The sequence below is a fragment of the Gobius niger genome (genome assembly GCF_951799975.1).
Source record: "Gobius niger genome assembly, chromosome: 23".
Lineage (NCBI taxonomy): Eukaryota > Metazoa > Chordata > Actinopteri > Gobiiformes > Gobiidae > Gobius > Gobius niger.
Window position 1 is genome coordinate 1,232,024 of NC_136874.1, and position 21,772 is coordinate 1,253,795.

A 21,772-nucleotide genomic window follows, 5' to 3' on the forward strand; every position below is an offset into this window, starting at 1 on the left:
CATGACACAGTGGTTCTCCTCATGGCACTGTGGTTCTCCTCATGACACAGTGGTTCTCCTCATGGCACAGTGGTTCTCCTCATGGCACAGTGGTTCTCCTCATGGCACAGTGGTTCTCCTCATGACACAGTGGTTCTCCTCATGGCAGAGTGGTTCTCCTCATGACACAGTGGTTCTCCTCATGACACAGTGGTTCTCCTCATGGCACAGTGGTTCTCCTCATGACACAGTGGTTCTCCTCATGGCACAGTGGTTCTCCTCATGGCACAGTGGTTCTCCTCATGGCACAGTGGTTCTCCTCATGGCACAGTGGTTCTCCTCATGGCACAGTGGTTCTCCTCATGGCACAGTGGTTCTCCTCATGGCACAGTGGTTCTCCTCATGGCACAGTGGTTCTCCTCATGGCACAGTGGTTCTCCTCATGGCACAGTGGTTCTCCTCATGGCACAGTGGTTCTCCTCATGGCACAGTGGTTCTCCTCATGGCACAGTGGTTCTCCTCATGGCACAGTGGTTCTCCTCATGGCACAGTGGTTCTCCTCATGGCACAGTGGTTCTCCTCATGGCACAGTGGTTCTCATGGCACAGTGGTTCTCCTCATGACACAGTGGTTCTCCTCATGGCACAGTGGTTCTCCTCATGGCACAGTGGTTCTCCTCATGGCACAGTGGTTCTCCTCATGGCACAGTGGTTCTCATGGCACAGTGGTTCTCCTCATGACACAGTGGTTCTCCTCATGGCACAGTGGTTCTCCTCATGGCACAGTGGTTCCCCTCATGGCACAGTGGTTCCCCTCATGGCACAGTGGTTCTCCTCATGGCACAGTGGTTCTCCTCATGGCACAGTGGTTCCCCTCATGGCACAGTGGTTCTCCTCATGACACAGTGGTTCTCCTCATGGCACAGTGGTTCCCCTCATGGCACAGTGGTTCTCCTCATGACACAGTGGTTCCCCTCATGGCACAGTGGTTCTCCTCATGACACAGTGGTTCTCCTCATGGCACAGTGGTTCTCCTCATGGCACAGTGGTTCTCCTCATGGCACAGTGGTTCTCCTCATGGCAGAGTGGTTCTCCTCATGGCACAGTGGTTCTCATGACACAGTGGTTCTCCTCATGGCACAGTGGTTCTCCTCATGACACAGTGGTTCTCATGACACAGTGGTTCTCCTCATGGCACAGTGGTTCTCCTCATGGCACAGTGGTTCTCCTCATGGCACAGTGGTTCTCCTCATGGCACAGTGGTTCTCCTCATGGCACAGTGGTTCTCCTCATGGCACAGTGGTTCTCCTCATGGCACAGTGGTTCTCCTCATGACACAGTGGTTCTCCTCATGACACAGTGGTTCTCATGACACAGTGGTTCTCCTCATGGCACAGTGGTTCTCCTCATGGCACAGTGGTTCTCCTCATGACACAGTGGTTCTCCTCATGGCACAGTGGTTCTCCTCATGACACAGTGGTTCTCCTCATGACACAGTGGTTCTCATGACACAGTGGTTCTCCTCATGGCACAGTGGTTCTCCTCATGGCGCAGTGGTTCTCCTCATGGCACAGTGGTTCTCCTCATGACACAGTGGTTCTCCTCATGGCACAGTGGTTCTCCTCATAACACAGTGGTTCTCATGACACAGTGGTTCTCCTCATGGCACAGTGGTTCTCCTGGCACAGTGGTTCTCCTCATGACACTGTGGTTCTCCTCATGGCACAGTGGTTCTCCTCATGACACAGTGGTTCTCCTCATGACACAGTGGTTCTCCTCATGACACAGTGGTTCTCCTCATGACACAGAGGTTCTCCTCATGGCACAGTGGTTCTCCTCATGGCACAGTGGTTCTCCTCATGACACAGTGGTTCTCCTCATGACACAGTGGTTCTCCTCATGACACTGTGGTTCTCCTCATGGCACAGTGGTTCTCCTCATGGCACAGAGGTTCTCCTCATGGCACAGTGGTTCTCCTCATGGCACAGTGGTTCTCCTCATGACACAGTGGTTCTCCTCATGACACAGAGGTTCTCCTCATGACACTGTGGTTCTCCTCATGACACAGTGGTTCTCCTCATGACACAGTGGTTCTCCTCATGGCACAGTGGTTCTCCTCATGGTACAGTGGTTCTCCTCATGGCACAGTGGTTCTCCTCATGGCACAGTGGTTCTCCTCATGGCACAGTGGTTCTCCTCATGACACAGTGGTTCTCCTCATGACACAGTGGTTCTCCTCATGGCACAGTGGTTCTCCTCATAACACAGTGGTTCTCCTCATGGCACAGTGGTTCTCCTCATGGCACAGTGGTTCTCCTCATGGCACAGTGGTTCTCCTCATGACACAGTGGTTCTCCTCATGACACAGTGGTTCTCCTCATGGCACAGTGGTTCTCCTCATGACACAGTGGTTCTCCTCATGACACAGTGGTTCTCCTCATGACACAGTGGTTCTCCTCATGGCACAGTGGTTCTCCTCATGGCACAGTGGTTCTCCTCATGGCACAGTGGTTCTCCTCATGACACAGTGGTTCTCCTCATGGCACAGTGGTTCTCCTCATGGCACAGTGGTTCTCCTCATAGCAGAGTGGTTCTCCTCATGGCACAGTGGTTCTCCTCATGGCACAGTGGTTCTCCTCATGGCACAGTGGTTCTCCTCATGACACTGTGGTTCTCCTCATGGCACAGTGGTTCTCCTCATGACACAGAGGTTCTCCTCATAGCACAGTGGTTCTCCTCATGGCACAGTGGTTCTCCTCATGGCACAGTGGTTCTCCTCATGGCACAGTGGTTCTCCTCATGGCACAGTGGTTATCCTCATGGCACAGTGGTTCTCCTCATGGCACAGTGGTTCTCCTCATGGCACAGTGGTTCTCCTCATGGCACAGTGGTTCTCCTCATGGCACAGTGGTTCTCCTCATGGCACAGTGGTTCTCCTCATGGCACAGTGGTTCTCATGGCACAGTGGTTCTCCTCATGACACAGTGGTTCTCCTCATGGCACAGTGGTTCTCCTCATGGCACAGTGGTTCTCTCCTCCTGTAGCAGAGAATTTAGTCTGTTTATGTCGTTTTACTTTTTTTTGTGATGAATTTTTCTGCATTTTTTGATTTTTTCCTCATTTCCCGCTGGATTTAAGAGCTCTTGGTTCCCTGGAGCAGCCGGAGCCGGAGCTCAGACCTGTTGAGCGTGTGTGTCTCATCTCTGTTTCAGACCATGTTCTTCTGCTGGACCTTCAGGGGGAGGGATTTTTATGTTAGCAGTTTAGCAGAGCAGTTTTATTTGCTCCAGGTTCTGCTCCTGGTTCTGCTCCTGGTTTGGCTCCTGGTTCTGCTCCTGGTTCGGCTCCTGGTTTGGCTCCTGGTTCTGCTCCTGGTTCTGCTCCTGGTTTGGCTCCTGGTTCTGCTCCTGGTTCGGCTCCTGGTTTGGCTCCTGGTTTGGCTCCTGGTTTGGCTCCTGGTTCTGCTCCTGGTTCTGCTCCTGGTTTGGCTCCTGGTTTGGCTCCTGGTTTGGCTCCTGGTTCTGCTCCTGGTTCTGCTCCTGGTTTGGCTCCTGGTTCTGCTCCTGGTTCGGCTCCTGGTTTGGCTCCTGGTTCTGCTCCTGGTTCTGCTCCTGGTTTGGCTCCTGGTTTGGCTCCTGGTTTGGCTCCTGGTTCTGCTCCTGGTTCGGCTCCTGGTTTGGCTCCTGGTTCTGCTCCTGGTTCTGCTCCTGGTTTGGCTCCTGGTTCGGCTCCTGGTTTGGCTCCTGGTTCTGCTCCTGGTTCTGCTCCTGGTTTGGCTCCTGGTTTGGCTCCTGGTTTGGTTCCTGGTTTGTCTCCTGGTTCTGCTCCTGGTTTAGATGTTTGTTTCTCATAAGCCGTAGTGTCCGGTGTGTCTGAAGCTCCAGGTGAAAATGCTGCTGTTCCGACTCGTGGATTAAAGTGGATAAACATGAGCTCCGTGTTTCAAACAGAGACGATGAAGATCTCACTGATGCTGATCTTCATACAGGAGTGAAAGTGTTGCAGATGTTCTTTGTTCAGGCGGGTCTGAGTCTCCAGAGGATGGAGCTGAGCTCGTCTGCAGCGTCTTCATTTCAGCCGGATCGATACAGGAGGATCGTTTATCTGAGGATCGTTTATCTGAGGATCGTTTCTCGCAGACTCGCTCCTCGTTTAGTCCTCGTCCTGTTTCCTCCTTCGGAAACAATAGCTCGTCTCTGGGATGAAAATAGACACTTCCTCTGGACACGTCCCGCTCACGTCACCCAAAAACACACAGAGTCACCAGACGAGACGCGGCAGGTCTTTTCATTTTCATTTATTTATTTATTTAATATGGACATAGCATTGGACGAACCAGATGCCTTGTTTAAAGTGTTATAGCACATGTGCTTATTTTCAACACCTGTGCACAGGGGCCTTTTAGGATTTAAAAATAAAACACATTATTAAACACGGTTACAATAAAGCAGATGATTAAACATTTTACACATGTGACACCTCTGGGCCGGTTTGAGCCTCGGTTTAAGCCTCTGGTAAAGATGGTGACGTTCGTCTGCAGTTTCAGAGCCGCGGGGAGAGGGTTCCACAGTGTCGCCTCTGAAGGAGAAGCTTTTGGGAGCACGCAGTCCCCATTAACTGAGAGAGCCCCCCCCCACCATGAGGCCAGAGCACAGAGGCCCCCCCCTCACCATGAGGCCAGAGCACAGAGGCCCCCCCCTCACCATGAGGCCAGAGCACAGAGGCCCCCCCCTCACCATGAGGCCAGAGCACAGCGGTGACACAGCTGTTCAGACATTTAAAAGTCAAAGTGTTCAAAAGTAAAAAGCTTTTGTATGATATCACAATGGTGTCAGACGCTGATGTTTGTGACCTGCTGTAATGCAGTGTGACTAATGTGAAAAACCACTGCTTATACAATAGAGCCGCGTGGTCTGATAATTCTCTTCTTATAAAACCAAAACAGTTCAGATTTGATTTCACTTTCCTGCAGACGTGAGTGACTTGACTTTGGAACTTTAGGTGTTTATCTAAGATTATGCCCAAGTATTTTGTTTCATGAACCTCCTGAATGGGTTCATGTTCTAACTGAACCTCAGAGGTGCTCTCAGGGGAAAGTTGTCTTTACATTTAAAGTTAAAGGGGACAGATGTTAAGTAACGCCTGTGTTAACTGCTGCCCTGCCAGCGCAGATGCTTTTGCTGACACATGAATAACTGTGTCATCAATCAGGGAGATCATTTAGGTCTGCAGGTCTGCAGGTCTAATAATTTAAAAAATTGGGAAAAATGTGTGAAAATGGGGCAAACATTGGGCAAAAAATAATAATAATTAGGGTAAAAACATCCATTTATTTGAGCTGAAACAAGTCCTTTAATCCTGTCCCTGAACCAACAGCATCAGAACTGGGATCTAAAGAGAGAAGATATTTTTGGTGCCAGAGCCTTTAAACTGTGTTCCCGATAACCAGGCTGGTATTGTTCCCCCCTCACCCCCACGGGCCGGGCGCTCTCCTCCTCCTCCTCCTGCTCCTCCTGCTCGGGTCCTCCACCAGAGGCCTGGGAGCTTCAGGGTTCTGCAGTATCTTCTCTGACTTCTAGATTTGGGTAAAGCTAGAGTGTTCAGTGTGTTTGAGTTGTTCCTGGAAACCTCTGGATCTCTAAAGCAGCTTCTTGTCTCTGGTGTGACGGCTCCCTCTGCCGGCGCGCCCCCGTTACTGCACCGCGGGCTTGTGTTTGTAGTTCCTCGTGTGTCCAGCAGAGGCCGCTGTCCGCGCGCTGTGAAAGTGGGTCAGAGGCGCGCGCCTGCTTTCACTGGATCATCCCGAGCAAGACGGTCTGCTCTGGCTCAGGAGGTCCGGGCTCAGGAGGTCCGGGCTCAGGAGGTCCGGCCTCAGGAGGTCCGGCCTCAGGAGCTCAGGAGGTCCAGGCTCAGGAGGTCCAGGCTCAGGAGGTCCGGCCTCAGGAGGTCCGGCCTCAGGAGGTCAGGAGGTCCGGCCTCAGGAGGTCCGGCCTCAGGAGGTCAGGAGGTCCGGCCTCAGGAGGTCCGGCCTCAGGAGCTCAGGAGGTCTGGGCTCCAGCTCCTTCTGCAGATGAGGATGTTACTCTTTAATATGGAGACTGAAGATGTTTCTCTGCAGACTCAGGTTCAGTCTCATTCTCTCCTTTAGTCCTGAAGTGTGAAACATCTGGTCTCCTCATGAACCCGGTTCGAGACGTTTGTTTCCATGTTTCAGCTGATTATCATATGAAAAGACTCATTTCAGTCTAATCCACTCATTTACATTTAGCCCCAAACCGTCCTCAGTCTGTCCCTGATTTCACGCTCTGCTCCTGAGGAGGAGGAGGAGGAGGAGGAGGAGGAGGAGGAGGAAGAGGAGGTAGAGGAGGAGGAGGAGGAGGAGGAGGAGGAGCCTTGTTTCTGCAGTGGTGGATTCAAACCCACGTGTGCCTGGAGTGTGGAGTGTTTTGTATCTTTGATCAGCGCTGGAGTCTTTACTCAAACCTGGAGCAACGTAAAACCCGGCCCGGACTCTGAGCCCGGACTCTGAGCCCGGACTCTGAGCCGGGACTCTGAGTCCGGGCTCTGAGCCGGACTCAGAGCCCAGAGTCTGAGCCCGGACTCTGAGCCGGGGCTGAGATGTTCCTGCTCCTGTTTCATTACTGACTGAAGCTGATCCAGGACAAACCTGCTCACAGTGAAGACGTGATGATGAGGAAAGACTTGTTTTGTTTGAGGCGGAGTTTGTTATATTATATATATTAGGGTGCTTCCTCGTACTATGTTAAAAAAAAATGTTTTAAATCTGCTTTCCTCCAACCCTGCATTACATGATGCTTGTTATAGAGAAGCTGTAAAAAAAGTTTTAGCTGAAAATATTGATATTTAGGACTTGCTCAACTCTATTGAAGTTTTTACCTTTTACGTCACATGGCGCCAATCCAAGATTCAGACATTTTTATTACTTTCAATTAAATCAAAACAAGCTCAACTATATACGGTCTAAAAAGACTACAGTTTTGGTGTCAGGTGGTAAAACCGATGTAAATATTGGAAAATATTACTTTAGTTTAAAAGTCTTCAGTTGTTTTAAAAGAAAATGTTTACCCATGCTAACAAATGCTAACGCTAATGCAAGAGTCCACATAAAAGCCAATTTAATTTGAAATTAGTTGCTAATGTCAGGTGGTGCAACTAGAAAAAAACAGCAAATAACCATCTGAAAAATATAGGGATGCACCGATCCAACAATGGTATAAGTTATCAGAGTCAAAACTAGAAAAAAAAATCAGATATTGGTTTAAAACATCCGATACTGAACCGATCACTGTTTTGGGCTGACACCGAGCACTCTGTCTGTGGTCCTCTGGCTTTATTGCTGATTCCAGCATCAGTCAGTTACAAATTACTGATGAAATGTTCAGAGGAGAAAGGCTGTCTAAGATACACTTGGCAAAGATTTGACTTTGTACAATTTTTTTGGAAACTATTTAAATTTTAGAGAAAACTCCACCTGACACTTTTTATACAGAGAAGCTACAAATACATCAAAATGCATTTAAATACTTGTTAAATGTTATTTAACAAACATAACTTGTTTAAACACAAAATTATCGACTCAAAAATATGCATGCCATCAGTTTTGAAAAAACTTTTTGAAAATATGCTTTTAGACCCTAATACAACATATCCATCCATTTTCTTCCACTTTTCCGTTGCCGGGTTGTGGGGGCAGCTGTTGGAGCTGCACCAGCCCCTATGGCTCCTCCTGCAGGTGGTGGATCCACAGAAGGACGGCCTCATGGTTCTAACCGGGCCTGTCGGTCTCTCATAAGGGGCTTCTGACCCGCTCTTTGTCTGACCCGTCACCTAGGACCAGTTTGCCCTGGGAGACCCTACTGGGGCACAAAGCCTGTGACAACAGAGCTCCAGGATCATTCGATTCTATTATTTATAACATTAATTGGAATAGATTTCAACTTATACCTAATGTGGAGGATGCATGGAGCTACTTTCTTTCTGAAGTTTCTAATGTACTTAATATTCATGCTCCTTTGAAAAGTTTCCGTGTTAAAGGCAGATATCTGCCCTGGATCAATTCTGCTTTACTTAATCTTTTTAGAAAAAGAGACCAAGCTTGGGACAAATATCGTTCCTCTAAGGATCTTGCTGACTGGGAGAACTACAGAGTTCTTAGAAATCAATGTAAAACACAGACCAGGAACGCAAAATCCGATTATTTTAAGGAAGGTCTTGCTCAGAATCTAAACAACCCCAAACGTTTCTGGAGTCAACTTGATCAACTTCTAAATAAATCAACTAAAAACAACACAGAACATGTAGTTGTAAATGATGAAATTATTTCTGATCCTCCTATGATTTCTCAAGCCTTCAACCAACACTTTTCCTCGATTAGTTCCAATAGGAACTCTAATCCCTTGTCTGTGTTAAGCACCACCAGCAATTTACCTTCTGGTCCCTCTTTCTCTTTTAGGAAAATTTCTCCCATAGATGTTTTCCAAGCTATATCAGAGCTTAAAACTAATTGCAGCGCTGGTCCAGACGGCCTTGAGGTAAAATTTCTCAAAATGGCATCTCATGTTTTAATGTATCCTCTATCAGACTTATTTAATCTGTCTCTTGAAACTTGTACATGCCCAATGTTATGGAAAACGGCGAGAGTTACCCCACTTTTCAAAGGTGGAGATCCTTCCGATTTAAACAACTATCGACCAATCTCTATTATCTGCGCTGTTGCTAAAGTGTTTGAAAAAATAATTTTTCAACAGTTACAGTATTATATCAATCAATTCAATATTTTATCCCCTGTTCAGTCTGGTTTCCGATCTGGTTTTTCTACCACTACCGCATTGTTAAAATTCACTAATGATGTTTACTCCTCACTTGAACAGAATTGTTTTGTTGGTACAATATTTCTGGACCTATCTAAGGCCTTTGATCTGGTTGATCACTACCTGCTTCTCGATAAACTTTATTCAATTGGTCTTCATAGAAGCGCTATTTTATGGTTTAATTCTTATCTTCACAACAGACGACAGTTTGTTTCGTTTCATGGTGCTCAGTCAGATCAAGCTATAATGGAACTGGGAGTACCTCAAGGCTCTACTTTAGGTCCATTATTGTTTTCTATTTTTATTAATGATCTTCCACAAGTCATCTCCAACTGCTCTATACACTTATATGCCGATGACACTATTCTTTACACCCCCCACCCTGATCTCTCTCAGCTTCGAAGTCGGCTGCAATTGGATTTTAATAAGGTTCAAAATTGGCTCTACAACAACAAATTAACACTTAATATGAAAAAATCCTGCTCTATGCTTTTTGGTACAAACTATAAATTACGATCTACTTCCCTCTCAGACTTTAGTATTCAATTTAAAGACGGAGCAAGCATTCTCAATGTAGAATCTGTAAAATATCTAGGACTGTGGCTTGACCCAGAATTAACCTTTAAACCTCACATTGACTACATTATAAGACGAACCTATTCCACTATGAATCCTATCTTTCAATCTGTCAATTGCTTTACCCAAGCAGTCAGAAAAAGAATAATTATGCAGTTAATTTTACCTATCATTGATTATGCAGATATAATTTACCAAAATACATTTGAGCAATACCTAAAACCATTACACACACTGTTCAACTCTCTTTGCAGATTTATTCTTAAATGTCCATATCGAACACATCATTGTGAATTATTTGGAAAACTTAATTGGTTGAAACCATGCAATAGACGTCAATATCATTGGATTTTACTTATATTTAAATGCATTTATTTTGATTCCCCCCTATATTTAAAACAACTGCTAACTCCTGCAACATTTTCATACTCTTTGAGAAGAACTCAGTGCATTTCATTTGTTGTGCCCTTAATCTACAAAGAGGTTGGACGTAGAGCCTTTTGCTATAAGGCTCCATCAGAGTGGAATAGGCTGCCCGTCTCAATAAGATCCTTAACATCTTTCACTAGGTTTAGAGCATCTTTATTTATTTATCTTAAGACTCCTTGTCTCTGTTTTAAATAGCTTATTTTTATTTTTTATTTTTATTTTATTTTTTATTTTTATTTTTTACTTTTGTTAATTATTTTTGTTGTTGTTGTTGTTGTTAATTAATTTTTTTATTATTGTTTTTTGTTGCTGTTATTGTATTTTAATCTTCTTGTAATTGTTATCTTCATTTTTATTTTTGTAATATTTACACCGTATACAAGCCTTAGCAAATGGTCCTTGTTAGTAAGGACGACCTGCTATAATGTTATTATCTGGATTTGAGGGAGGAGGGAGGTTGATGGAGCATTTCTGTTTGTCTTGTCTTCTCTGTGTCATGTTAGTTGGAATTGTGTTGAGTAACTGTTTTGTTGTTGTCTCTCCTATGATTGTTTTGTTTGTTTTGTTGCTTGTAAGCTGTGCACACTGCTGTTAGTGCCATTTCTGTTTTCTGTCTGTTTTGTGGACCCCCTCGAAAATGAGATGCTACATCTCAAGGGGCTTTCCATTAATAAACAATAAACAATTTATATTTTTGAACATTAAATCGCATTGAGCAAGTTCTAAATATTCTTTGAATTAAATAATATTTTGGCTACTGAATCTTTATATGACCCATAGGTGCATCCCTAGATTTTTTAGATGGTAATTTGGTGTTTTTTGCAGTTGCACCACCTGACATTAGCAACTAATTTCAAATTAAATTGGCTTTTATGTGGACTCTTGCATTAGCGTTAGCATTTGTTAGCATGGGTAAACATTTTCTTTTAAAACAACTGAAGACTTTTAAACTAAAGTAATATTTTCCAATATTTACATTGGTTTTACCACCTGACACCAAAACTGTAGTCTTTTTAGACCATATATAGTTGAGCTTGTTTTGATTTAATTGAAAGTAATAAAAATGTCTGAATCTTGGATTGGCGCCATGTGACGTAAAAGGTAAAAACTTCAATAGAGTTGAGCAAGTCCTAAATATCAATATTTTCAGCTAAAACTTTTTTTACAGCTTCTCTATAACAAGCATCATGTAATGCAGGGTTGGAGAACACTGCCCTGAAACTTTCATTTTTTAGAAGCACCCTAATATATATATATATATATATATATATATATATATATATATATCAGCAGTTATTATCCCCCCCCCTCTGTAACTCATGTAGTGATGCTCCTGTTACTACAGGAGGCGTGACCTGCAGCTGGACACATTTGAGGACTTTATATGTTTATATCCAGTATCTGGAGTACACGAGAGCAGGTACTTTAGGCCGAGTTGTCATGACTGTGTAGACTGTGTACTCCAGTACTAGTACTGTGTACTGTGTACTCCAGTACTAGTACTGTGTACTCTGAGTAGTTGTTTTGCTGTCCAACATATATAACGTATATAAAAATCTGATTGTTTTGGCTCTGACGGTGAAAGGCTGGATGTTTGTTCTGTCAGAAAAAACTCTGAGGAAAAGAACTTTCTATGAGAGTGTTTATGTATCTGCGTTTACTTTGGTCCTGAAGGGGCGGAGCCACACTGTGTGTGCAGGACACTAACAGAAATATTCATTCATTCACTACGACTACTGATACTGTTACTGATACTGTTACTGATACTGTTATTACCGACTCAGACCAAAGTGAGTTTTTCCAGGTTAGTTAAAGGTAATGTTTGGAACTTTGGCCCATGCTCAGTATATGTAGTGGATCTGTGTTGTAAATGTATTGGTGGGGGCGGGGCCTGTTCATGAACACACATGGAGCTCGTGCATGTAAACACGCCTGTTGTCCCGCTCTCTGACTCTTCTTCGTGTTTATTTCCGTGTTGCTGCGCGTGTCTTTCTAAAGTAAAGTCCAAACACTCCAGCTCCGGCTCCGCTCCGGCTCTTCCCTCCTCCCTCGCGCACTGACAGCGGCTCGTGTCGGCTCCTCTCCCCCATCTCTCCCCATCTCTCCCCCTTCTCTCCCCAGCCACAGCGCTCTGCCCTGGGCACGGGGAGCGCACAGGGCCCGGTGTCCCGTTAAACTCCTCTGAAACTCCTCTTTCTTCCTCACGGACTCGAACTTTCGCTCACGCTCCGTCTGAGCGCGCGCGCCTCCGCCCCCGCGCGCTCTCCCGCTGGATGTGACCGAGTTTGGGGCTCGCTGCGGGGGATGTGCGCACACAATGGGCCGGTGACAGCCACGGGACGCGGCTCTCGCTCACGCGCCGCCTCTGGATCTGAACCCCGCGCGCCTGGACTCGCTTTTACGCAGGAAGTCTCTCCAAATCCAAACTGCACGCGCTGGGATTAAGGCACAACATCTGGATCTACGACGCTCGCGCTTCTCCACATTTCCTCCATAAACAACACCTTCATCATCTCAGGCAGCTTCTCCACGCGACCTTTCACCTTCTTCCAAAGGCTCGCGCGCCGTAAACGCGCCGCTGTTCCGTCAAACCTCTGCATGTTTCGTCCACGTCGCAGCGCTTTGTTATTTTTAGAGCGAAAAATCCCGGCTCGGGTCCAAAGCCACTTCCTCTGAGCCTCCGAGGCTCCGGGACCAGATACAGCCGCGCACAGAGGAGCGCGCGGGACGTGCCCGTGCCCCTGATGCACGCGCTCAGAAACAGCGCGTGAAGAGGATTCAGCCATTCATGAATGTTTTAGCTCTGGCTGCAGAAACATCAGAGTTCACCTGATTTATTTACAACTAAACAACTATTTCTGCAGGTGTTCAGTCCCTCAGTGTCAGCGGCTTTAAAGGCTCACTTTATCTTTTAGTCCAGCTGGTTTTTAGTCTTGTCTCAGTCGTAGCTTTTTCAGGACAGTTCGACGACTCTTGGTTTGTACTTTGAAAAATCTGACATTTGTGATGTAGTTTAGCTGCGATGTAGCCCCGGTCTAGCACCAGGTTTAGCCCAGGTTTAGTCCCACTGTTGCTCAGGTTTAACCCAGGTTTAGCCCAGGTTTAGTCCCACATTAGCTGAGGTTTTGTCCCGTTTTAGCCCAGGCTTAGTCCAGGTTTATCTCAGATTTTGTCCCACTTTTTCCCATGTCTAACCCAGGTTTAGTCCCCATGTAACACCGTTCTAGCACCAAGTTTAGTCCAGGTTTTGTCCCACTTTTGCACAGGTTTAGCCCAGGTTTGGCCCAGGTTTAGTCCCGCCTTAGCTGAGGTTTTGTCCCGTTTTAGCCTAGGCTTAGTCCAGGTTTAACTCGGGTTTAGTCCCACTTTTGCCCAGGTTTAGTCCTTGTTTTCTTTCGGTCTTGTCCAGGATGTAGCTGAGTTTTTTGGTGACGTTTTCTTGCGTCTTTAGCCTCGTTCTGCGCTCGTTCCTCCTCAGTTCTCCTGGTCTTCCTCAGTTCTCCTGGTCTTCCTCAGTTCTCCTGGTCTTCCTCAGTTCTCCTGGTCTTCCTCAGTTCTCCTGGTCTTCCTCACACCCCCCTGGCCTGAGGATGTTCCTCCTGGACCCCGGCGTGCCCGGCTCTCCGGCTCCTCGCCGCACCGTTTACCGCATCTCCCTGACTCTGGTGAAGCGCGAGAGTCTGGACCAGGCCAAGCCTTTCCGCCGGGAGCACTCGGTGGACGTGGATCGAGCCGGCGTCCTGGAGGAGCTGCGGGAGGACGACGGAGAGGTCAACCCGAGGAGGAGGAACTTCCGCACCTACAGCACCGGGCAGATGGAGATGGGAAACCGCAGGAGGCCGGGCAGGAGGAGGGACGCTCAAAGCCTCACGCTGGAGGTGAAGAACGGGACGGGGAGCGCGAGGAACGAGCAGGAGAACTCCACAGAAACGACTCTCAACGGAGGAGGTTTCAGGAAGCAAGAGGGTGGAGTCAAACATGGAGAACGTGGAGGAGGAGGTGGAGGAGGAGAACGTGGAGGAGGTGGAGGAGGTGTGGGGGTTTGTGGTGGAAAAACTGTTGAACAAACTTGTCATAAAGAACTTGGAGAGAACTCTGCAGATGAAGCTTCACCGTCTCCGGAGGAAAGGTCTGAAACCACAGCTGTGAAAAGGTTCCTCAAAGCCCAGAGCGTGGAAGATGGAAGTCTGGACTCCATGAAAGCCCGGCCTGAGAGCGAGGCGAAGAACCCGCTCCGCCGCAGCTTCAGCTTCCGGCACTGGAGCGGGGCGGAGCTGCTGAAGTTCCGAGCTCTGTCCCGGGAGAAGCGTCACGGGAGTTCGGGGAACCTCCCTCTGAAGGCGTCCCGGAGCCGCACGCTGGAGGCGGGCGCCGTCCTGAACCCGCCGGACCCGGACGGCGCCGAGTCCAGGAGGAAAACCCGGACCCTGGACAACAGTGACCTGGAGCGGAGTCCGGCCGGGTTCTCCCGCGGCGAGGGGAGGGGCAGCGAGCGGAGGCTGGTCAGGTTCTTCAGCGGGATCTTCGGGAGGAAGGAGACGCAGAGTCCGGCGGCCAGTCCCGGCCTGAGGCGAGCGGCGAGGGGGCGGAGCCACGACGGAGACGGTAACGCGCTCACTCACACGGGAACAAGGACGTTATAGTACTTTATTACTTAGGGCGGCACGGTGGCGCAGCGGTTAGTGCTCTCGCTTCACAGCTAGAAGGTCCCGAGTTCGATTCCCACCTGGACGGGCCTTTCTGTGGAGTTTGCATGTTCTCCTCGTGTCTGCGTAGGTTTCCTCCGGGTTCTCCGGTTTCCCCTACCACTAAAAACATGCACAATAGGTCAGGATGAATGATGTGTGTGAGTGAATGTGTGGTGGTGTCAGAGGGACCTTCTGACAGTCTCCCCCAGGGGGCGCTGAAGCTGCAAACGTAGCTTACACCGAGTGTGGAGTGAATGTACAACTGTCTCATGTAAAGCGCTTTGTGACCTTTGTGATCTTCTTCTACTGCAGTCAAAAGTACTGATGCTACCGGGCAAATATCACAGCAGTACAAAGTATCTGCTGTAGAAGTATCTGCAGTACAAAGTATCTGCAGTACAAAGTATCTGCAGTAGAAGTATCTGCAGTAGAAGTATCTGCAGTAGAAGTATCTGCAGTAGAAGTATCTGCAGTAGAAGTATCTGCAGTAGAAGTATCTGCAGTACAAAGTCCATTCAGTTTTCAGCACTTAATTCCCTCATGTTCATCCATTTTCACCATTTTTATTTTTATTTTGCCCTCAGTTTTTCTGAGATGTTGTGGTTCGAGTTAGGATTTTATATTTATATTTATTTATTTATCCAGATGTTTCTGTGGAGCTGCAGACGGAGCTCATTTATTCCATTTGAGCTTCATCAGCAACAACATCTGTGAGAGACAAAGAGGCGTTTATGGAGTTTGAATCTTCTCGCTCTCCTGATTCAGCTTCATTAAAGCGTCTCTGAATCAGACGCTGATGTTTTATGGAAGTTCTTCCTTTAATCCGGTCCCTGGAGGAACATCATCATCAAGAGCAGAGGTTCTATTCCTGCTTCTGAGGAGCTTCTGAAGGTTTATTGTGGATTTGTGGCTCGTGACCAGCCTGAGGAACCACAGTCTCGTGATCGCTGATGTTCTGTATTTTCATGTCTGGATTTGGGTAAAGCCTGGACAGATGTTTGCTCCTTCATATCTCTGCACATCCGGCTCATAAAGTCTCTTCTGTGTCTTCATGTCTGGGTGTTGGACTGAAGGCTTTTGTTTCTTTGGGGTCGATCTTTTCCACGGCGTGACCTTCGACCCCAGACTTCCTCCTCAGAGCTGTTTCTAAATCCATCTGTGGAACAAACGTGTCCACACTTCCTCTTCTGTGGCTCCAGCTTTAATCTGAAGGAGACTCTGAATCGTCTTATTGTGAAGGAGACTCTGAACCGTCTTATTGTGAAGGAGACTCTGAAACGTCTTATTGTGAAGGTCCGGTGACTTTGACAGAATCCAGTCTTTACTTTTATCTCAAACACAAACAGGAACATCCGCTGCTTCTTCTTTCACTCCTGTCATGTATGTAGCGTGTGTTTACAGAGCGTCATGTATGTAGTGAGGGTTTGCAGAGTGTCATGTATGTGGCGTGTGTTTGCAGAGCGTCATGTATGTAGCGTGTGTTTGGCGGGTGCAGTTTCAGGGCTGGTCTTTGTGTGTGACCCACATCTGATGGAGCAGAAGTAACTGAGAAAGTGTGGCATTCATATTTCAACAACGACCCGTCCTCCTCCTGCCCCCCCTCCTGCCCCCCCCCCCCCCCTCCTGCTCGCCCCCCCTCCTGCCCCCCCCTCCCTCTCTGTCTCAGGACGAGCTGAGGCCAGAGGGTTTTATCAGCAGAGGCGACAGTGATGGGAACGAATGTCTCTGTTTTTATCTTTAAAGATACGACAAGGTTTTACAAACGTCACAAATGTGTGAAAATGTTCAGCTTTATCCACATTTACAACATTTATTTACACCACACGTTTGTGCTCGAGGCAACTCAAGGCAACTCAAGGCAACTCAAGGCACCGACAACAATCTTATTTTTTGTGTGTAAATTTTTCAACATATTTTCCTCATTTTTCCTAATTTTTCCCCTCAATTATTTCCTAATTTCCCCGATTTTTCCTACTTTTTTCTCAATAACTTTTCCCCCTTTTTTTCCAAATTTATTTCACATTTTTCCCCCAATTTTTTTTCCCCTGAAATTCCTCATTTTTTCCACATTTTCCTCCTATTTTTGTTGCTATTTTTCTCTAAACGTGTCGCCCATTTCTTGACATTGGAGAAAATCCCCACATTGTAAAAGATCCTCTTACTCAGTACAGTGGTTATGTAGATAAAGTATTTGTACTCGAGTTCACTGGGTACAGTGGTAATGTAGATAAAGTATTTGTACTCGAGTTCACTGGGTACAGTGGTTATGTAGAAGTAAAGTATTTGTACTCGAGTTCACTGGGTACAGTGGTTATGTAGAAGTAAAGTATTTGTACTCGAGTACACTCGGTACAGTGGTAATGTAGCTAAAGTATTTGTACTCGAGTACACTCTGAAGGTTCCAGTTGGTGCTGACGTGGTAGAACATCAGTGATGCTGAAGCTTCAGGACATGAATAGAAGTGACACAGTCCTGACCCTGACGCAGGTGAAGCTGGTTTAGCTGCAGGATTTGTGACATAAGGACTTTAGCCGCGAGACGCCCGCGCCGCCCCGGGACGCCCGCGGCGCCGCGGGACGCCCGCGCCGCCGCGGGACGCCTGCGCCGCCCCGGGACGCCCGCGCCGCCGCGGGACGCCTGCGCCGCCGCGGGACGCCCCTGTGTGACATCACAGCGTTCTAAAGGCCTGTAATATTATATAGAACAAGTATTTAGTCTTTAAGGACATGTTTGTTCTCGTACAGAGATCATGGACTCAGTGACTGATGTTAATGATCATTTTCTCTTTAGCTGCGACTTGTGAAAGTGATGCTGTGAATAGGAAAAACTGGCTCCGCCCCCACTGGGTCTGATGACATCATCATATTCTAGAACCTGCAACCCAGAAATACCATGTTTTTAAAAAAAAAAAAATCCCCCATTTATTCCCCAGTTTATTCCCCAGTTTTCTCCCCGCACGTGTCCGGGTCAGAGGTCGCGGCCCGGGGTCACTGCAGACGGTGGCGAAGGCTCCAAGTGCGATTTTACCCCCCGGGCAGCAGGGGGCGGGGTCAGGGTGTCGGGGGGCGAGGGGGCGGGGTCAGTCTGGTGCCATAAAGGGGGGGGGTCTGGGATAAAGCTCATATTTAGGTCACACGTCTCGTCCTCTCACATTCCTCCAGTCTGATGCTCAAACACAAACGGTTAAAACAAAACGTCACGAAGGAGAAAAAGGAAACAAATGTTTGTGGTTTTATCCTGAAGCTCCAGGATCAGAGACGTGAACGTGAGCCGAGGATCTGACGTTTATGCAAATGTTCCAACGGCCGCCTGCACTTCAAACACCAGGGTTTAGATCCAGGATGATGAGGCTCAGGTGAAGCTCAGGTGAAGCTCTGGTGAAGCTCAGGTGAGGCTCAGGTGAAGCTCTGGTAAAGCTCAGGTGAGGCTCTGGTGAAGCTCAGGTGAAGCTCTGGTGAAGCTCTGGTGAGGCTCAGGTGAAGCTCTGGTGAAGCTCAGGTGAAGCTCTGGTGAAGCTCAGGTGAGGCTCAGGTGAAGCTCTGGTAAAGCTCAGGTGAGGCTCTGGTGAAGCTCAGGTGAGGCTCTGGTGAAGCTCAGGTGAAGCTCTGGTGAAGCTCTGGTGAGGCTCAGGTGAAGCTCTGGTGAAGCTCAGGTGAAGCTCTGGTGAAGCTCAGGTGAGGCTCAGGTGAAGCTCTGGTAAAGCTCAGGTGAGGCTCTGGTGAAGCTCAGGTGAAGCTCTGGTAAAGCTCAGGTGAGGCTCAGGTGAAGCTCAGGTGAAGCTCAGGTGAGGCTCAGGTGAAGCTCAGGTGAAGCTCTGGTGAGGCTCAGGTGAAGCTCAGGTGAAGCTCTGGTGAAGCTTTAAAACTGTCTTCAGCTTGAGGTCACATGACTCTGAGATGAATGTGTTGGGAGAAAACAGGAAGCAGCTGCACTAACTTCCTGTCGCTCTGCGGAGACTCGGGACAAAGGGCTTCTGTGAGGGAGACGTCGGCCAATCAGAGAGCAGGAAACTGGAGACGTCGGCCAATGGGAGCTCAGGAAGACTGCAGGAACACAGGGACTTTGCATTTAGGATTTAAACTAAAAAAGTGACGACCACTCCAGGAAAAATGGGTTTGGTGGGTCTTAGCTTTCAAATGAGGCCTGTGACTGACGAGTGCTTCTTGTTGTTGCAGACGCCTTCGTGAACAGCCAGGAGTGGACCCTGAGCCGGACCGTGCCCGAGCTCAAAGTGGTGAGTCTCACGTTCACAGATCTGGATCCAGGGCCCGGTGCATTGTGGGTAATGTAGTCGTCCCTGTGTTTGTCCCAGGGCATCGTGGGGAACCTGGCGAGCGGCAAATCTGCGCTGGTGCACAGGTACCTGACGGGCACGTACGTCCAGGAGGAGTCTCCCGAAGGTGAGGAGGGGCCGGGTGTTGGGGGGCCGGGCTGAGGGGGGGCCGGGTGTGGGGGGGGCGGGGCTGTGGGGGGCCCGGGCTGTGGGGGGCCGGGGTGTGGGGGGGCCGGGCTGTGGAGGAGCCGGGCTGAGGGGGGGCCGGGCTGTGGGGGGGCCGGGCTGTGGGGGGCCGGGCTGTGGGGGGCCGGGCTGTGGGGGGGCCGGGGTGTTTCTGTGGAGTTTCTGTGGAGTTTCTGTGGTGTTTCTGTGGAGTTTCTGTGTCGGCGCTTCATGAATTTTGGATGCTCCATATTTGCGCCGCTCGGTCTGAATTAAACATGTGAGGGAAGTGGGACGAGGCCGAGCTCAGACCTACTTTTAGTCCTGGGAGTGAACGCTTTAATATCAGACTGTATTCAGAATAAACTCAATCAGCCCTTCAGCCCGTAAGCCTTAACCAGCACGTTTTCTCCAGCTTTACCCAAATCTAAGAGCATCTGAGATAGGCCATAGGCCAGAGTAACGCTGACGAAACTGATCGGAACTTTTGACATATGCCGACATGTGTTTCTCTCGTATTTTTTTCGTATTTTTGACGTATTTTTGACGTATTTGTGACGTATTTTTTTCGTATTTTTGACGTATTTTTGACGTATTTTTTCCGTATTTTTTCCGTATTTTTGACGTATTTTTGACGTATTTTTCTCATATTTTTGACGTATTTTTGATGTATTTTTATCGTATTTTTGACGTATTTTTCTCATATTTTTGACGTATTTTTGATGTATTTTTATCGTATTTTTGACGTATTTTTCTCATATTTTTGACATATTTTTGACGTGTTTCTCTCGTATTTTTATCGTATTTTTGACGTATTTTTCTCATATTTTTGACGTCCTTTTCTCGTATTTTTGACGTCCTTTTTCGTATTTTTGACGTATTTTTTGCATATTTTTGACGTATTTTTTGCATATTTTTGACGTATTTTTCTCGTATTTTTGACGTATTTTTCTCTGATTTTTTGCATATTTTTTACGTATTTTTCTCGTATTTTTGAAGTATTTTTGAAGTATTTTTTGCATATTTTTTACGTATTTTTCTCGTATTTTGACGTATTTTTGACGTATTTTTCTCGGATTTTTTAAAAAGGTGCTGAAAAGGTGACTAAAATGTGAAGGTGGGTAAGGGGGGGGTCAGAAGTTTGGGGGGGGTCAGAGGTTAAGGGGGGGGTAAGAGGTTGATAAGACTTGGGTAAAGTGCTCTCTGTGGTCCAGGAGCCCCCACACTCTACAGCCTGACGTTGCCACATCCACTCCTCCACATCAGCCACATAAAGACTTAAAGGTTTTATTCCTAATCTCTGCTGAACGAGTGGATCCCGTTTTAAAGGCGTAGTTTCTGGTTTTCTGGTTTTCTGCTGTGGAAGTGTTCCCTCCATTCCCACAGTCAAAGTATAAATACTTACAAACACATGTGGTTGAGAGGAAGCCGCAGAAAAGCCGGCGCTGGAGTGGCTGGTGTGGATCTGGAGCAGGAATGTGGCCTGTAGACCTTGTGCCTTTGGGCCTGACACTGCTGTGACTCTGCTGTGACTCTGCTGTGACTCTGCTGTGACTCTGCTGTGACTCTGCTGTGACTCTGCTGTGACTCTGCTGTGACTCTGCTGTGACTCTGCTGTGACTCTGCTGCTGTGGTGCATGATGCTCTAACTCTGCCTCTGTCCTGTGTGTGCGTTTGTGTTTCCTGTTCCTGCCGCTCTAAAGCTGACGTTGATGCAGGTAAAGCTTCTCCTCAAACATCTCACACCATCTGCTCCGCCTTCACCGCGTTTCCCTCCTGTAGTTTAGCTCCCGCTCTTCCTCCTCCTCCTCCTCACCTTCACTTCTCCGCACGCTTCAGGCCCTCCAGGCGTAACCAGCTCACATTTAGGGAAACTTTAAAGCATGAGTTTGATCTTCTCCGCCTCATCCTCATCCTCATCCTCACCAGTCTCCTCTGAGCTCAGTGTGTCTAACGCTTGTCCTCCTGCTCTGAAGGCGGCCGCTTTAAGAAGGAGATCGTTGTGGACGGACAGAGTCACCTGCTGCTGATCCGAGACGAAGGAGGCCCCCCGGAGGCTCAGGTGGGTACTGCACTCAGTACAGCATCAGGGAGCAGGGGCGACAGGCTCATACAGCATCAGGGAGCAGGGGCGTCAGGCTCATACAGCATCAGGGAGCAGGGGCGTCAGGCTCATACAGCATCAGGGAGCAGGGGCGACAGGCTCATACAGCATCAGGGAGCAGGGCGTCAGGCTCATACAGCATCAGGGAGCAGGGGCGACAGGCTCATACAGCATCAGGGAGCAGGGGCGACAGGCTCATACAGCATCAGGGAGCAGGGGCGACAGGCTCATACAGCATCAGGGGCGACAGGCTCATACAGCATCAGGGAGCAGGGGCGTCAGGCTCATACAGCATCAGGGAGCAGGGGCGACAGGCTCATACAGCATCAGGGAGCAGGGGCGTCAGGCTCATACAGCATCAGGGGCGACAGGCTCATACAGCATCAGGGAGCAGGGGCGTCAGGCTCATACAGCATCAGGGGGGCGACAGGCTCATACAGCATCAGGGAGCAGGGGCGTCAGGCTCATACAGCATCAGGGAGCAGGGCGACAGGCTCATACAGCATCAGGGAGCAGGGGCGACAGGCTCATACAGCATCAGGAGCAGGGGCGTCAGGCTCATACAGCATCAGGGAGCAGGGGGCGACAGGCTCATACAGCATCAGGGAGCAGGGGCGACAGGCTCATACAGCATCAGGGAGCAGGGGCGACAGGCTCATACAGCATCAGGGAGCAGGGGCGTCAGGCTCATACAGCATCAGGGGCGACAGGCTCATACAGCATCAGGG

The 21,772-nt window shown here is 48.3% G+C and overlaps 1 protein-coding gene across 1 annotated transcript in view; it reads left to right on the top strand.

Moving 5' to 3' along the window:
- Positions 1–21,772, top strand: part of LOC306981947 (arf-GAP with GTPase, ANK repeat and PH domain-containing protein 1-like) — a gene marked incomplete at its 5' end in the record, with an annotated part of 80,219 nt that overhangs the window by 3,220 nt on the left and 55,227 nt on the right. Inside the window, 7 exons of the mRNA XM_079581687.1 lie at positions 5,715–5,977; positions 13,266–13,813; positions 13,895–14,419; positions 18,678–18,736; positions 18,815–18,902; positions 20,644–20,658; positions 20,917–21,665. Of these exons, the coding sequence (XP_079437813.1) occupies positions 5,715–5,977; positions 13,266–13,813; positions 13,895–14,419; positions 18,678–18,736; positions 18,815–18,902; positions 20,644–20,658; positions 20,917–21,665 (2,247 nt within the window). The remainder of the gene's footprint in view (positions 1–5,714; positions 5,978–13,265; positions 13,814–13,894; positions 14,420–18,677; positions 18,737–18,814; positions 18,903–20,643; positions 20,659–20,916; positions 21,666–21,772) is intronic.